The 18,222-nt window shown below is 34.7% G+C and overlaps 2 protein-coding genes across 2 annotated transcripts; one reads left to right on the forward strand and one right to left on the reverse strand.

The window, feature by feature from the left end:
* The first annotated feature begins 3,788 nt into the window (after nt 1-3,788).
* LOC132745473 (retinol dehydrogenase 7-like) lies at nt 3,789-8,375 on the forward strand. Its single transcript, XM_060734422.1, has 5 exons — nt 3,789-3,937; nt 4,826-5,638; nt 6,387-6,648; nt 6,963-7,126; nt 7,676-8,375. Exons 2-5 carry the CDS (start codon nt 5,311-5,313, stop codon nt 7,918-7,920), a joined length of 999 nt encoding a protein of 332 aa, XP_060590405.1. The 5' UTR covers nt 3,789-3,937; nt 4,826-5,310; the 3' UTR covers nt 7,921-8,375.
* Nucleotides 8,376-10,865: 2,490 nt separating this feature from the next.
* Nucleotides 10,866-14,765, reverse strand: LOC132745474 (retinol dehydrogenase 7-like). The gene is made up of 4 exons (XM_060734423.1): nt 14,325-14,765; nt 13,575-13,836; nt 12,591-12,754; nt 10,866-11,312 (listed from the first exon to the last, which is right to left on the reverse strand). Exons 1-4 carry the CDS (start codon nt 14,650-14,652, stop codon nt 11,065-11,067), a joined length of 1,002 nt encoding a protein of 333 aa, XP_060590406.1. The 5' UTR covers nt 14,653-14,765; the 3' UTR covers nt 10,866-11,064.
* Nucleotides 14,766-18,222: the final 3,457 nt, after the last annotated feature.

An 18,222-nucleotide genomic window follows, 5' to 3' on the forward strand; every position in this document is an offset into this window, starting at 1 on the left:
ACATAAATAGAGGATTTTTAAGTTAAAATGGTTGTACATATCCCAGGGAATATGCTATGAATGGGGAAAAACTTCTCGATATTTTAACATTTATTTTTCTTAAATATTAGATTTCCATGTAATATTTTATAAATAAATGGGAATCAAAAATAGTAATTCCTTCTTTAACTAAGACCTGGTATGAAATATGTATTTTATATGCTCGTGTATTTGAATCAAAATAAAAACTTTTGTTTTATACATTTCTAATACATGTAAAATTTAAACCCGCTATATTATGATTTTGTTTCATACCCTTTTTATTATTTTATTTTTAAAAATTAAAAAAAATTTTCCAAAACGGGCGGTTTTCAACAGAGGTATTTTAAAAAATGTTTTTAAATAAATCAAGTTATGTCAAATACCCTTAATTTTTAAATGATAGAAGTTCAAATAAAATTCCCCCAGAAAACCTCCCCGGTTGCATGGACCCCGCCGGGCCAAATTTAAAAAAGAAAATTTTTTTGCAGCTCCGGGGGGTTTTTGGGGGCGTTTTCCATAAAATTTTTTTTTCCCTTTTGGTTTTAAACAATTAACTTTTTCCAAAATATTTTTTTAAATTTAAAATTTTTGGTCCACTGTACGCCAACATCCAGCAGATCTTTTCTACATGTCTGTGTAATACAAAGTAACAAAGGGACACAAACTGTAATTAGTTTATTAACTTTATAATTTGTTGTGTGGATAATTATCAATTTTTATGAATGAACATCTTTTTATTCATTATTTGCAATACTATAAATTTTGTCTTTACGCTTATGCATGTAACTTGGGAAATCTTTACAGAGGCGAATCAATGCATTTTTGCATATTTTATAAGCCTACTGAAAAAGGTTTTTACGATATTCAAATGGTTGAAACTTGAAACAGTTATATATATTTTTGAAAAGGTGAAAACAAAGGCCACTGTTGGAAATGATTCAGGTAGCACACGATTTACTAATCTTGTTAAAAAATTATTTTGTTAAATCAACATCCTCTTTAGCAACAATTATGAGAAAATGTTCTTTGTTTTATCAACAAAATTTATTGTTGTGTTTTTTTTTTTTGTAGTGTTTTTTGTTGTTTTTTTTTGTGTTTGTGTTTTTTTGTAATATCCTACCATACTGTATGACTTTATTATCTTAGATTTTTTCATTTAAAGACAAAGAAATGCACGTTGCTGTTGATTCAAAATGTTCGGCTTGTGATGTGTTCTCAGAGCAGATCAAATGAACTCGATCAATCACGATCAAGCGATCGGGTACCGGTCTAGCTAGGTCTGCATGCGTTTGTCAAAGGGGTGATCGGAGTGGTCTACCTTGGTCGCATGGCTGGTGCTTCCTACCCGAATTAGAGTAGCAACCGAGTAGCCAAGCGGTCGAGAAGCGATCGTATAGTGATCGAGTAGAAGATCTATTTGATCGAGAATCAATCGTGTAACGATCTAGTTTGGTCGGGTCGATCTTTACACGATCCTCTCGACGTCTACTCGAGCATAATCCGATCGCAACCCGATCAAAACGGGCTTTGTTCGATTTATTGTCCAGAATAACTAAACTACTACCAGGTTAATACACGACCGCACACGATCGCTTCCTGAAAGTAATTCGACGAATCAAATATCTAACTGTGCTTGAGTTACAGTGTGACTCGGTGTATATAGGGCAAATGAATCAAATATTAAACTGTGCTTGATCGGGTGTATAAAGGGCAAATGAATCAAATATTTAACTGTGCTTGAGTTACAGTGTGACTCGGTGTATATAGGGCAAAGTAATCAAATATTAAACGGCGTTTGATTTATAGTGTGACGCGGGTTATAAAAGGCAAAGTAATCAAATATTTAACTGTGCTTGAGTTACAGTGTTACTCGGTGTATAAAGGGTAAAGTAATCAAATATTTAACCGCTTTTTATTTACGTGGATGGGGTATAAAAGGGAAAAAAATGAAAAATTTTAAAAAAACAGGAAAGCAAAAAAACCCTTTATTAAAAACCAAAATAATGTCAAAGAGACTGCAAAACTCTGTCGATAAAGAAATTAAAAATATACAACATTGAACAAAAAGTTTTCCCGGGACTCGTTTGAACTTGCGACCCCAGTTTTTTCAAAATAAATTAAACTTAACTGTGGGATCCTTTCCTCAATTTTACTGCTTTTACAGAGCGTTTAAGCCGCTATCTTATGAGCCCATTGTACGATTTTGGTCTCACGTGATCATCAGCAGCGACAGTACAGTACGTGGTTTTATACACGGGTTACGTGCGGCCTATTTTTACATATAAATTTAACGTTAGCTTTGTGCTTTCCTCAATTTTACTGCTTTTACCGAGCGTTCAGGCCGCTATTTTATGAGCCCATTGTACGATTTTGGTCACGTGATCATCCGCAGTAAATGATTTTGCGTAAAATAACTGTTTTACTTTAAATTGCAATCGTCATGTGATGACATAAAAAGTGTCATGATAACGAAAATGTAAATAAAAGGGACTCCACTAATTTTTTTGACATGACGGGACTGGAAACATTTTCTCGCGAAAAAAGGAACCATTTGATGAAGGTGCAAATTTCAGACAATTCGCTCACTCCCTTTTCTAGAATAATGATTGTTATTATGAGAAATGACCCAAACTTGAAAAAGCGTTGTAAGGCTTTACATTCAATTTGGGCTAAAAACTGCACAAAAATATGATTTTCAATTTATTTCTGAGTATATTTCTTAATTGTTTTTACAGAACTTTGTGTTTTAAGTGGCCCGGTTGATCCATGTAAGAAATACATTTTTTTTTGTTTTTAGGCTTTTAGTCTCTTCGGAATAGCCATTGTTCTTGTAAAGTCATATCACAGTACAAAAATTACTAAAATAGATATGTTATGCCAACATAGTTGAAGTAGTTAGTACCATTGATAATTACCTTGACAGATGGTTATCGAAAAAATTACACAAATAATGCAGCCCTAAGACAGGGCATTCCTTTCAACGGAACTGGTTGTCTTGGCTCTTCATGCGCATGCGTAGATGAATAAAAAAATGTTTCCTTTGATTGAAGATTTAATATTTACTTTATTATTTCCATAGCAAGAAAGGTCGAAACCTATTCAAGGTAAAGTGTTTATTTAATTGATGTTTTTTTATCCCTTAAAGATAACATAATTTGTGTTTGCTTCTAATTTCGCTGATAACGGTTGTAAGGGGTTTCCGACGAGTTTCATATTTTCTTTATAAAAAAAAAAAAAAAAAAAAAAAAAAAAAAAAAATTGCATCATTACATGTAAAGGCTGTAATAAGCAATACGTAGGTCAAACTAATCAAAATGTATCGTAAACATAGATTTGATATAAGAAATTGCGATCAGTTTCACATTTTGCGATCCATTTCGGATCAAACGATAATAAGTGTTCATTGTCAGATTTTTCATTTTTGCCTACAGAAATTATAGAAAACAACATGGACCGGTTATGTAAAGAATCTTTTTGGATCCAATAATTAAATACTATGATTCCAAATGGACTAAATAATAAAGTATTGTTTGATTTATAATGCGTTACATGGATATTTATATATTTGTCTATTACCTTATTTTTATTAACACTGTCTAACAGACATCTGTTTCACTGTTGATCCATTTTAATTCATGTACCAGCTTTATTTATAGCATAAATATTTGTCATAGTTTTGCCGCTAAACGCCATAACGTTTTTTCGCGCGTTTAACGCGTGTTCCGATATGACGTCGCTTCCGGTAATTTTATTATGTTTTGCACTGATGAAGGCATATAGCCGAAACGTATGCAATAAAATTTAATTACTGAATGTTCGTGTTTGTGTGGAATGTCTGTTTATATTTTCTTTATAAAACATCAGATAACTTGGCGCAGATAGTTTGGATTATTTCTGGAAAAATATGGTCATTTTGGTAAAGTACACATGACATTGAACAAGTTTAAGTTTTACGATACTGAATTTATTGCAAAGTTGAATAAAATAAAAACATTTTTCACTATCGCGCCTACAGTATAACGCGAACATTGAGCGCGTCATAACGCTATGTTTATATAACGCAAATGACGTCAAGATATATGCAAAATACCATTTTACGGAGTCGCAAAAGTTGCACGGGTATGTTATAAAATGTGCAAAATAAATATTTAGCACATAACCGTGCCGTATTAACTACTCCGTAAATTGCACGGTCGTGCATATATTTTGACGTGGCGTCATTTTTTGAGCACGTCATACGTGCTCGTCATTAACTATAGGCGCATCAATGAAGATTCGTTATTTTTCACTTCAAACGGTCTTTATATTTTGTATATGATAAAAAGGATATTAAATTCATGTAAGTTCATTACTAAATTTATTAAACTCGTTGAATATAATTAATAATTATTATAATCACCAGAGACTCGCAATATATATTTTATTCAGCTCGTTCAATAAATACAGTATCAAACTTACACTCATTCAATATCCTCTATATGTTGCACCCTTAGTATTTTTTTAATAAATTATCAACCGTTTGTAATAATTCGAATTTCAATAATTGATGTAAAATTTCTAACTTTTCAATATATCCCAACAAGCACGTGCAAATTATGTGACATTGCCGTTTATTATTAACATCAGTAAAATTTGAAAAGGCAATTTAAGGTGAACTTGATTACAGTTCACAAGTTACTAGTTTTAAGACTTTATTTGATATAAGTCATTTTGTTTTGACTGCCGATTATCAGATACGAAATATGAACTTGGTTCATTTGATAACAGTTACTGTTACTGTCTGGTATTTCAATTTTATTTACAGGCAAACCCGTTTGTGTGCAACCTTCCTGACTAATGATGCCGTTATGTAAAATATGAAACGAAATGCAGCTATTTTGATTCCATGTACGTATATCGTCAAACTGTTCGAAATTGTTCGAAAACGAAAACAGATATCATATTGTATTGTAGCGGTGTTATATATTGGGTTTGTACCTTGACAGGTTTCACTGTATCGAATTGAGTGATAGCATTGACTGAAAAATTAAATCGCGTTATTCAAGGCTGAATTGGAGATGTGTACAGCCAATGAAATAATCGATGATAAATTATAGTGAAGAAAATAGTGTTAATAGCAGTCTAAAAAAGTCTAATAAAAATGGGCTAGTAGCAGCTAACAACACAGAATCGGATGAAATACGGGTACTAAAAACGGGTCTTTAACGAACTTTACATTTTCGAGGAGACGGTCACACTTGATTTGAAAACAAACTTCTCAGAGCTGACATAATAGACTGCAGTGACAAAATGATTTATCTTTTGGTATTTCTTGCGGCGAGTGTATTTATATTAATCATAAGTTTATTATTTCACAATCTATCTAAACTCGAAATTAAAAACTTGTCTAAGAGATGTGTGTTTATTACTGGATGCGACACGGGATTTGGAAACCTACTGGCACGCACTCTCGATGCAAAAGGCGTTTTGGTCGTTGCTGGGTGTCTGACGGAGAAAGGAGCGCGAGAGCTGAAGAATCAGACGTCTTCCCGCTTAAAAACTGTGATAGTTGATGTGACTGACCAGTCATCGGTCAAGAAAGCGTGTGAATTCACGTGTGAGCAAACGCGAGACATAGGTAAGAAACGAATGAACATTTTTTTTCAAGCAGATTTTTCTTCTGTGCGCATGTGGGCAACTTCTACGATTCTCAAAACTTACAAAGAACGATTTTTATCAAGCGCCTGAGCGCATGTATGATTAGATCAGACCTTTTTTGCATAATAACGGACGCTTCGATATGCCCCCCCCCCACTCCAATACTTAATACTGATGGAAAACCTGGATTTGTAACAATTTATATGCCACTTTTATATTTGTTGAAATACAACAGTACTCATTTTATCTCTTTTCATATTAAATAAAATAATTTCAGGGACAAAGAGTGTGAATGCTGCCATATTTACTTTTTAGTTTTTGCATTCCTGCTATAAAGCTGAGACGAGCCAAACTAGTTCAAGAATTGTTTGAGAAAAATGTACTAAGATTTTCAGAAAAGTAATAACGTTGAAGATTTAAGTAATAATTTAATGTCATATGCGAATAATCAATTATTTTTGCAGTATTTGTTACCATATTTCTACTGCGTTTCTAACGCAGTAATGGCTATTATTGCATATTTTGACCTCTGTTTGGTAATTCACGTGGAATTCCCATGGAGTGAAGTGCCATTTGTAATGTGAAAATTAATTTCTTCGTTTAATTCACAATATTTCACTTTTAAATGCATTTTAAAATTTTTCATGAAAATTGGCCTTATTTAGAGGCATGCTGTTTTTAAGTATAATTATAGTGCCTTTGATCTGACATTCTCTTTTGTATTTCAGGGATTTGGGGAGTTGTGAATAATGCCGGAATCATGCCATCATACGCCCCTGCCGAATGGACAACTTTAGAAGAGTATGAAAGGGCGTGTAAGGTCAACCTATTTGGAACAATTTCCGTAACTCTGGCGTTTCTTCCATATTTACGACAATCGCAAGGTAGATTAGTTAATGTATGCAGCGTGACGTCAAATTGCGGATATCCGGGCATTTCAGATTACGTCGTGTCCAAAGCTGGCATCAAGATGTTCACGTCCTGTTTACGGTATAGCTTGCATTTCTTTCATACCCATGGAGAAACATTTTTTGTTTGGTTCCCATCCGTTACAAAAATATCGTTTGTTCTTTACCTGTTGAACTCCTTGAACATGGCCGAGAACAAAATGTAGCAACCGCTTTCACCCCAGAAAGTCCCCAGGCCATTGCGTTCCTTTGCATGTCTTTTACAAATGGGCAACAGCCAAGTGTAACTTCTAAATAAAATGAAATAGTTCCTTTTTTTAATTGACAATGTCCTCACGAATATTCTAACGGAACATATACAACTTTAGCCATGAATTTTGAATATATATGTTGCAGACGAGAGCTATTGCATACAGGAGTTACTGCGCACACTATCGAACCTGGAGGCTTTAAAACAAATATTACCGACAAGCACAGACTGTTTGATATATTATATAAAGCTTATTTGAGAGCGCAACCGGATGCGCAGAAATGTTATGGTGGTAACATATCGAGATACTGTAAGTATTAACATAGTTACATCCTCAAAATGGCGGCGCCCTAGTGAGCAAAATTAACATACATTTCTCTTAAAAATGGTTGATTTTAAGAGAAACATTTTCAAGGTTCCTCAGTTTAGAAAATATCTTATAATGTAAAGACGATCTCAGAGTGTCACAGGATGAAAAAATGTGCAGACTGACGGGACACGAATCCGTAACCCTAGGCATAATCTACGGCGGGTCTACCGACTGAGCTATCTGGCCGCTTACACACTATTCTGAACCGTGACAAGATCATGAATGCTGTTTCTTAAGTATTTATTTAGTTCAATAAAAACAACAAAGTGGCAAGTACAGAACTACTTTTTTAGCGTAAACCAAATAGCGCGCTACTTCCGACCAAGGAAAAATAGTTTCAAGTACATGAAGTAGGAACCCATTTGATGCTTACACAAAATGTGTTATTTTACTTATTGCTGGAATTTATAACTTAAACAGTTTGTGGTACCGAAAAGCATTTATGATATTTATAAATCAGGCTTGGAATTAAAAATATTTCTTTTCCAGTGATTGGTGGAATCTACAACACAGCAAAGTATGTGAGTACTAATCCTCAGAAAGTTGCCGACGCAATGACGCATGCGCTGTTGGCAAAATATCCGAACAACCGGTATTTAATCGGAATGGATGCACATTTGTTTTTCCGGATGCTGGCGGCTTTGCCCGAAAGAATTTCTGATCTAATAATTGGATGGAATGCACCTTACGGTCCTCTCTGTCAGGAATTGAAGGAGGGGAAAATGAATTTTTGATGGAGAATGGGTGCAGTAGGCAGAATTATAAGGAGCTACTCGTGTATGTCTGTAAAAGTGGAGACTTGAACTTAATACTGTTATTGTTATTTTTTTTCTTTAATTTCCATACATTCTGTTTTTGTATACATGGACAGTATGGCTCTGGGAGGCAATACATTCTTCAGGGATTACATAAACCATTCACTCGTTACGACACATGTATTCGGTTAACTTCGGTATTTTCGTATCAATTATAATATTTATAAAGAAAGCAGTCTGTAGACAAAAGTTGTGTTGCTCCTTTTCTTGTAGACCATTATTGGATCATAGTATCGATATTTACCCAGTTTTTACGAACGAATAATTAAATTTTCGTTATCAGACAATTCTTAACCGAATTCATGACATTTACCATTCATATGCAATATATTCTATATTGTTTCATTATTTATTTTCTGTATCAAATATATTAATTTATTAAAAAAAAGATAATATTTTAAATGAAGGTTTTCAATTCTCAAATAAAGGAAGGTAAACAAATTTATTCCTGATTTTCTTTTATTTACTTCATATGTCCAACATATCATTGCAACAGCAACATTCGGTGAAAAAATGTTTTGGATATAACTTATAACCTCTAAATAAGCGAATGTCCATGCACTTTTATCCGTTTTATAATATGGCGGCTTGAACTTCACAGACATAGGTGATCAATCTGAATTTTGTTATTGTTGTCGCCGCCCAGAAAAGATTTGATCATTTCTACCCGTACACCGTCTGCCCTAAGCCAAGTAGAATTGGAAATTCAACACAATGGACATAGAAAAAGTCTTCGAGATAAGCCACTGGCCATTTTTTGCGCTAAACACTATTGAAAACACATTAGCTCTTTTGTTTAGGAAGGAGTCTATTTCACGTTATTCTTTTCGAAAACCAGGCTTAACGGCGCTTCCTATCATTTCTAAAAATGATTACAATAAATGTACAACAGTGTGTGTGGGTGGGGGGGGGAGTTCCCAATAAGCAAGCGCACTTATATTGTTTATCTTCTGGTGTTAGCTTAACTGGAAATCAAAGAACGTTTAACTTTGTAAAACCATTCTGTGATAGATTCACAAAGATTTGCGATCGCTCCTTTGCTTTTAGAATAAGTACAGTGGAACCTGTCTAATCCGAACTCGTCCGGACCAGAAGAAAAGTTCGGATTAGAAAGGTTTCCGGATTAGAAAGGTTTCCGAATTAGAAGGTTTTTTACACGTTTTTTTCATGTTATTTGCAAAATAGTTTAAGGAAAGAAAACGGGAATATATTTGAAATTGCAATTTAGATATGTTATTTTTGCAGTCTCTTATCGTTCATTTTAATACATCTGAATACAAAAATAAAGAAACAAAAATAAATAAATAAGCAACAATATTATGTCCTCTAGGGTAAGTTAACCTACGATGTTAAACAGGAGGCCGAGACATGATTAGATATTCGTACCAGCATTAAACTCTTATCCGATTCAGCGACTATCCGAATTTACTGACAGTTTACATTAATTTTCATTACTTAATCACGTATTATTGAATACAATACAAAGGACTAAAAGATATTTCTATTGCATTATATCAAAATATTTATAGAAGCTGACGAAAAACAATCAATTAAGCAATTATAGAAGATATCAAGGCAAGCTAAGTGTAATTTTCACACCTTCGCAGATCATACGTTTCACCCATTAATCAAGCGAAATAACACTTATCAGTTTGGTGTATGTTTACACCTGCAAGATGTGCGATAATTTGTTATTTTGAATGAAGGTGTGACATTTGGCAAAATCTGTTCGGATCCGAGAGGTAAATTTTAGAGTAAAATAAGAACAAAAATTGAAAAAATCGTCCGGAATTCGGAGTAGACAGGTTCCGGATCCGAAAGGTTTTTTACTATTAAAAATAGAACGGATAAAATCGGGACCGGACACTTCGTTCGGATTAGAAAGGATTCCGGATTAGAAGGGTTCGGATTAGCAAGGCTCCACTGTACTGCATTACGAAATTAGTACACAAAATATCATAAAAAAGTGAAAAACATCTTGTGTTCTCAGTTTTCTTTAGTTTATACATATTTTATTTATTTTAACTTACTACATTGTTTGAGCAGTGTCTCTTGACGCTTGCAGGACTCACGATCACAAAGTATAAAAATATCCCTTTCTTGCCGATTCCTAAATTTTTCATTCATTTTCATATATAAATCGACGTGAAGAGATGAATTAGACGTTTGAAAGAGCATTTTGGAGGGGAAAATGCGAGATTTTAGCATTCATTCCAGCACCTTGTTCGGTATATAACGGAATATGGTGTTAAGTTTGGTGCTTCAACACATTTGAGCCGTGTCATGACAAAACCAACATAGTGCGTTTGCGACAAGCATGGATCCAGACCAGCCTGCGCATCCGCGCAGTCTGATCAGGATACATGCTGTTCGCTTACAAACCCTATTACAAGTAGAGAAACTGATAGCGAACAGCAAGGATCCTGATCAGACTGGGCGGATGCGCAGGCTGGTCTGGATCCATGCCGGTCGCAAACCCATTATGTTTGTTTTGTCGTGACATGGCTCATTTTAGTCTCAACCCGAAAGCTATTAGCTTATAAATACACTCTTGGATCCGTTCCCGGAAGCAACCAGAACTGAGCAATTAAGCGGTTTAAATTTTCTAGCTCTATGAAGCAACGGTTTGCCACTAGTGGGGTTTGAAACCACGTCACATGTGGCAGCAATTCTTATTACATTGTATACTAGTCCGACGCGTAAACACTCGGCCTAGCAGCCACAGGTTGAGCTTGAAGTAACACGGGCACCGCAGATGCCATATTACAGCATTACAGGTGAAGTGTTTCTTATTCTCAATGAAAAAAAATAGTTATATTTATTGAACTGTGTTGATATATAGTTATTGTTGTTGTGAGAAAATGTAAAAATCTATGTTTAATATTTTTACGAATTCCTATACATGCATATGATTTACAATTGTTTTCTTGTAATAACAACGAGTGAAGAAAATTTTCTACACATCCTGAACTTTGAAAGTATTACTTAAACAGACCTGAAGTGACTGTACATTAATGATTTCATGAAATGTTATAAACACAAATTACACACAATATGCTATATTCAGTTCTTTTTATTCGCAATGTTTTGCAATTCAGAGCATAAATGTCCATCCGGTGCTGGCCACCCGAGTAATCTGTCCACCAACCATTCCGGGAACCAGGACAGAAAACCAAAGAACAGCGTAGCATCCAGTCCAACGGCGTAAGAATTCTTCGGATGTTTTGCTAACAGCGCATGCGTCATGACGTCAACGACTTTCTGTGGCTTTGTATTAATGAACACGCCATACCATTTTATTACAAAGAAAACTGAAAACATGATAAATAAAATCCGTAAATAAGCATTTTAAATGACAAGATTTTAGATAAATGGAATTGATAAAAAAATCCTTTTCTGCATGTGTCGCAATTTGGGCGTTTTCTCATTTGGCATATATTGAGGACTATAAGTTTAAGAGACGTATAAGTTACTAAACATGAATTTTAATAATGTCTCATTTAATTTATGCATAGTAAATTATTATAAAACAAATTGTCAATTACCACAGTAACAATCTAGCAGTACATATCATTGCAACAAAATAATTAAAAGGTAGCAATGTTACACAATTAATGACAAAAATCAACAGAACTAGATGTCAGTTTGACTAGATGAACGTGATTTAGAAAAAGTCAAATACTGTTACATATATAAAAGTGTCATAATCTAAAATTACTATAAACTTTGTTCTGCAGAGCACTGCATGCGACTCGGTGCACCGATTTCGTTGAATGAAACACCTAAAGTCTTCCCTTTATGTCAATGTAAAGCAAATAGCAAACGCTTGAAATTATCATTGCAAGGTTTCAAGAGACCTGTGCGGGTTTTGCCTATGCCGTGGTGGCTTTTGTGACGAGTTAAGGAGAGGCCTGTGAACATGCGACTTTTTCTTTGTTACATATTTGCATACATTTCCGTACTTTTGCACTTAGTTCAACTGATAATTAGTACGAAACACCCAATTTCCGCACATATCTCGAGTTTGTACAATTGAAGTTTGAACTTATTTCCGCAGACAACCCACCAAAATCCGAACAACTGGCATATGTAAGAACCCATTTCAGCACACAACCTGACGATTGGTACGTAAATTTTTTTTCACACAGAACATTAGTCAGTTAGAACCCAATTTTGAACACTATCTAAGCCAGTGCATGTAAAAACCCATTTCCGCACACCACCAAATTCCAAACATTGACAAGTTCAAACGCATACAGCCAAATTCCGGACTAACCGTTCTCTGTCTTCAAGACTAGTTTGTATAATTTATTTCGAAAGTTTCATATGCATTTACTAGTATGCTATTTTATTAAAGAATAGTTTAACAAAATATGATTTTCAACTGACAAACAATAATCATGCCATTCAGTCAAACCTGTATAAAACGACCAACATAGGAAAAGGTTTTATGTTGTAATAGTACTGGTAATAAAAAGACTCGAGCGCTTTAATTGAAAAGAAGTGTTCTTTATCGCAGATGAATTTTTAATGCACACACAGGTTTGTCCAAACTGCACGTCATTTAAAAAGATTATGACGTCACTTACTGTATGAAGAGATCTTTCCACCGTAAAAGTTTTGTCTTTCTGTATCCGACCTAACGTAGGCTGTTTTCAATATTTTGAGAAACTTGCTTTCATTTGCAATATTCGTGTTGAAACCTCCTGGCTCGATAGTATGTGTAGTGACACCGGAACCAAACAACTCCCTTCTGTAACGTAAGAAAATAACAAGTCCTAATAACGTACTATTGACTTTGTATATTATGGTACATGTACATCCTGATAAATATTTAGAAATCTGGAAAAAAGAGATTCCTCGGAAGCATTTAAAAAAGCAAAATTACATGAAAATTGCAGACTCGGTTTGATTGAGTTTGTACATGAGGGATAATGAAAAAGCGCAACAACTCTCACGCCCCCTAGCACCGGCTTTAGCGGTACTCAATTCTCAACACTTCGAAAGAACCAGAAAAATGCCAGTTTTTCATAATGCTATGTATTTACAACTTTAATGAATCTATCCTTGAATAATTGTTCTTTTTTTTGTATTCAAAACATGTTGCCTTTTTTCCTGCTCCATATTTATTTGACTTCAGAACTGTGCGATGTTCATTCATAAGGATTTCAAATTTTATGTTGTTTTTTTTATTCACAGCGATATAAGGCGAATTTCCAGTTTAACTGGTGGAGGGCATTATTTCGGACACGAAAGAGTATCTGAGTAGAACTACCGACCTTTCGTAAGCTAGCTAGATAGCTTCCTCAAATGAAAATAACATCGGTTCCTGGCGGCATGCGACTCACGGCGATTAGAGGCTAACGGAAATAAAAAAAAATAAAAAAAATAAAGAAGACAATGATTTTACTGCAAAAACTTGTCTGAAAATGTCAATCATTTAGAAACGAAAAAGTCTATGAAGAAAGGTTATTTGACATTACTCAAAAGGATTTACAGAAAATAGATTTTTTCCTTTTTATATGAGGTTTTTATTTGGATGTTTCTTTTAATACATTTATTATTGTACTTACCTCAAACACGTTGTGAACATTTTAACACCAGATTTAGACACAACATAACCAGACAACCCGGGGTATCCCCAATTTGCTATGACGCTGCAAACATTCACCAGGCGACCACGTGACATTCGTAACAATGGTAGAAAGGTCAAGGACATGTCGATTGTTCCAAACAAGTTTACTTTACTCTCGGTTTCATAGTCCTTCAATGGCGTCCATTCAGCCGGACAGAAGTTCAGCATTATACCAGCATTGTTTACAAGTCCCCACAAACCTTGAAAATAAAAATATATTTGTAAAAAAGGATTATCGCTGATTTATGCCATGTCGTATTTTCGGTCCACGGGAGGCTAGGCGAGACACGAAATATGAGTTACTTTGTCGTATTTTCGTGTTTTCGACTGACGCCCCGCGAAAGTATGACAAAATGATCAGTTTGTCGTAATTTCGTGTTTTGGTCTGACGCTCTGTAAAGCAAAATACATGGCACAAATAAGCGGCCATAAAAATGGTTTTCTAGTAGTAGCTCTAGATGCTTTTTGTGGTTGTTGTACTTGTTGTAGTGGTCACAAACAGTGATAGTATTAGTTATTGTTTTTGGAGTTAAAGGTGGATATGGGTGGTGATGTAGTATTGGTACTGATAGCGGTAATGGTAGTTAACAGTTATTGGTTCGAACTAGGCACCGCGTCAAGTACATTATACTTTTTTTCTGAAGATAAAGTCAGTAAAGTAAAGTCAGTCAGTATTAAAGTGCTTTACCTTTGTCGCCGACATATTGTTTGGTAAGTTCAAATGCTCTCTCCACCGACTTTTTATCAGTCACGTCCAATTGAACAGTCTTTACTCTTGAAGAGGCTTCCTTCTTCAGGTTGCGTGAACCTTTTTCTGTTAGACATCCGGCAATTACATTCACTCCTTTTGCGTCTAACGATCTTGCCAGAAGGTATCCAAATCCCGTGTCACATCCGGTTATGAATACATATCGATCAGACACTTTTTTAATCTCCAGTGTTCGCAAGTACAATATTATGATCTTCCAAACGAAATATAAAATTAACAAACCAATGGCAACATCAAATAACATCATTGTTTTGTAAATATATACATGTGTACATACAAAAAGCTAAATATTGTCTGTTATAGATACATATCGCTTTTCAATGTCTATATTTACACCGTTGATGGCCGTGTCACACATAATCTTACACTAACGTCTAATCTAATATAATACATGAAGTCGTGTATTATTTTATCAATATATTAAGCTATATATTACAGATAACGAAATATTTATCAGTTTTTAAGTAGCAGCCCTCTTCAATTTGTACTAAATTTAGACATATATGAGATACGGAACTATTTTAACAAAAAAAACAAAACAAAAAAACAAAAAAAAAAAAAACACACACACTAGTAAACTTGAGTCTTAAGCACACCAAATTACCACTCAGTAAAATCACTGTTGTGTACCACAATGACGTCACTGTATATCGACGTTACATAATGAGCGTAACAGATCACGGTAGTAAGTCACTTTCGGCTGCAATATAATGTTTTAGTGCTTGAAATTATTTTTTGTCCAATGAGATAGCAGTATTTTTCAAATTTTGAAAGAATTTATTTTGGTTAAAGAGCTTTAATTTAACCAACGTTTATACAATTGGGTGCAGTTCTACTAACCTGCAGGGGTGAGTAACCAGAAACTTTCGTTAGAGTTACGATCATCGTTAAGCCTTGGTTAAGCTCTAGTTTACCCTCTAACCTAAAACGTTCGTTATACCAAAAATTGTAACGAAATTGTCGTTAAATAACGAATACTTCAGTAAATAACGAATACTTCGGAGTACACGTTAGACGTTCGTTGGTGTGAAGCTCTTTCAACAAACTTTTTATGAGTATATATTTTTTTTTAAAACGTATTTTCTTCCTATTTAGACATGACTGATTTTAAGAAAATATGAATGCTAGAGGCATTTAATAGTACAAGTAATATATTGAGTGTTTTAACCTAATATAGGTATGCTGAAGACGATGAGGGTGGAAACCAAGAAAATAAAATTGACCTTGACCTTCAAAAGGTCAATTCAAAATGGCCGCTTAAAAATACTAAAATAGGTCATTAAAACTATGATACAATTAATTATTCTTGTCAAAATCAAATGATTATTCAATATGACCAGATTTTAATGAGATTGGCCACCAAATATAAGGATTATAAGCCTAATGGCTCAATTAACAGTTATATACAAGTAGTATAAAACTGGGGGGAGAAATCACCACCTAGGTGGTTCTTGCTCCTTGGGTTACTGCGCATGCGTGAAAGGGGAGATAAACGTGAAAATGGGTTCAATGGCCTCCTGGGGGGCCATTAGAACCAAAACAGATCTTAACTCCTTTGGCATCAAAAATTCCTGAAAGTCTGCGAATACCTCAGAATCAGTTGCAGACCACTGAAATGGACTCGGGAGAGTCCCTAGATGCCAAAAATGTCATTATCTGCATTGGCATCAAAAATTCCTGAAAGTCTTCGAGTACCTCAGAATCAGTCGCAGACCACTAAAACGGACTGTGGAGAGTCCCTTGAAGTCAAAAATGTCATTATCTGCATTGGCACCAAAAAATCCTGAAAGTCTGCGAGTGCTTCAGAATCAGTCGCAGACCACTGAAATGGAGTCTTGAGAGTCCCTAGAAGTCAAAAATACAATTATCTGCATTGGCACCAAAAATTCCTGAAAGTCTGCGAGAGCGTCAGAAACAGTCGCAGACCACTGAAATGGAGTCTTGAGAGTCCCTAGAAGTCAAAAATACAATTATCTGCATTGGCACCAAAAATTCCTGAAAGTCTGAGAGTACCTCAGAAACAGTCGCAGACCACTAAAATGGACTCTACAGGGTCCCTAGATGTCAAAATTATCATTATCTGCATTGGCACCAAAATTTCCTGAAAGTCTGCGAGTACCTCAGAATCAGTCGCAGACCAGTTAAAATAGACTCGGGAAGGTTCCTAGAGCTCAAAATGTCATAATCATGGAACCAGTCTTAACCTCATTGACATCAAGAATCCTGAATGTCTGCGAGAATGCAACCAAACTATTCTATAACTTTAATTGTTTTACCAAGCATATCAAATTTTAAAATATTCTATTGACAAATCCCTATAATTATATTCATATTTTTTTTGACATTACAAGTTTGTTTTTCACCAAGCTTATTAAATCTTAAAATATTCTAATTACCTGGAGTACACCATTTTTAATAAGGGGTGTCAAATAAACCCTAGTTTACCACATTCAACACGAAATTTTACCTAATACCAGTACTCCCCACCCCATCCAAACACACACACACACTTATATCAATATTGCGACCACCAATATAAAGGTTCAAAATAACGGTCAAATGAGAACGTAAAAATAAATTCAACAAGGAATATAGCTTAATTGTTTTATTGATACAATATTTTACCATTAACATGCAACAGTATGAAAAGTTACATACATTTTTTTTACAATTTATTGGCTAAGCATAAAATCTTCTAAAGTAAGATTTATTGTATAGTTTATATAATAAGAGTATTTTTTTAAGTCATGTAACGTCCATCCAGCATTTTATAACAGTGCACTAGTTCTATTGCATATATTTATATCTACATACAAATGTATATCATTCACTTTTGTTGTCTCACGATTTAAAACGACAGCGTCTATTTATCCATTTTTTTCCAGATTAATTTATAAACAGAAATGAACACTTGTAATCATTTTTCTTTTTACATTAAAAAAGGTTATTTCCAGAACTGCTCGTCTGATCAAGTGTAAGTATATGTAATGGGATTTTACACTATCATTCTATGTCTTCCTCTTGCTCCATGTCATCCTCTCCTTCCAACTCTGGATTGTCATAGGAAGTTAAGACCTTGTCAAACAGAAACCTCCTCTTAAGTATGCCGTATTTCAAAGCTTCCTCTTCGTCGTAACCATCCGCATCAATCAGCCGATTGACTGTCTTTTTAATAGATTTGTAAATGGGATCCTTTTTCATAGCATCGAACCAAATCAATTTACTGCCAAAAGTGTTCATCATTGCTTCTCTGTACGTTGTTCTCATATTCCTAAAAAACCCTTTCCTTGGCTTCACTATCACTGATGTCTGTTTCTTCCTCCATTAGCTCTTTAACCTTAGAGTCATACTGCGACTGGCACTTTTGAAACACTTCATCTACAACGTCATCCCAAGGATCGATCGTCAAAGACTCCTCTGAGGCTATAGATGAATCATCATCGTCGTTACTATGATTTGAATCAGTGTCATCTACGGGTCCAAAAAATATCCTCTTTTACTGGTATGTCCGACATAGCGTCTTCAATTGAGTCGATGTCTGAGTGCGCAGACTTTTTATGACGTAACATATTATACTTTCTCCCAAACGTTTTCAAACAAATATCGCAATGAAACATCGTCCTCAACGTCTTAAACTAAAATGAGGAGGAGTGAGGTAGCATTTAAGTTTATACTTGTCCTATAATTACGATGTTGTCCTGTTCACCCGTGTTCTCTGTCTTGTTTCTTCCAGACGATGGCACTTGCTGTCTAGATTTCTTATTCTTCGTTGTTTTATCATCAACTTTTGAATTCTGCCGTTTACGTTTTGCGCTAG

The sequence above is a fragment of the Ruditapes philippinarum genome, unplaced genomic scaffold (genome assembly GCF_026571515.1).
Source record: "Ruditapes philippinarum isolate M1 unplaced genomic scaffold, ASM2657151v2 ctg2613_1_1_1_1, whole genome shotgun sequence".
NCBI lineage: Eukaryota > Metazoa > Mollusca > Bivalvia > Venerida > Veneridae > Ruditapes > Ruditapes philippinarum.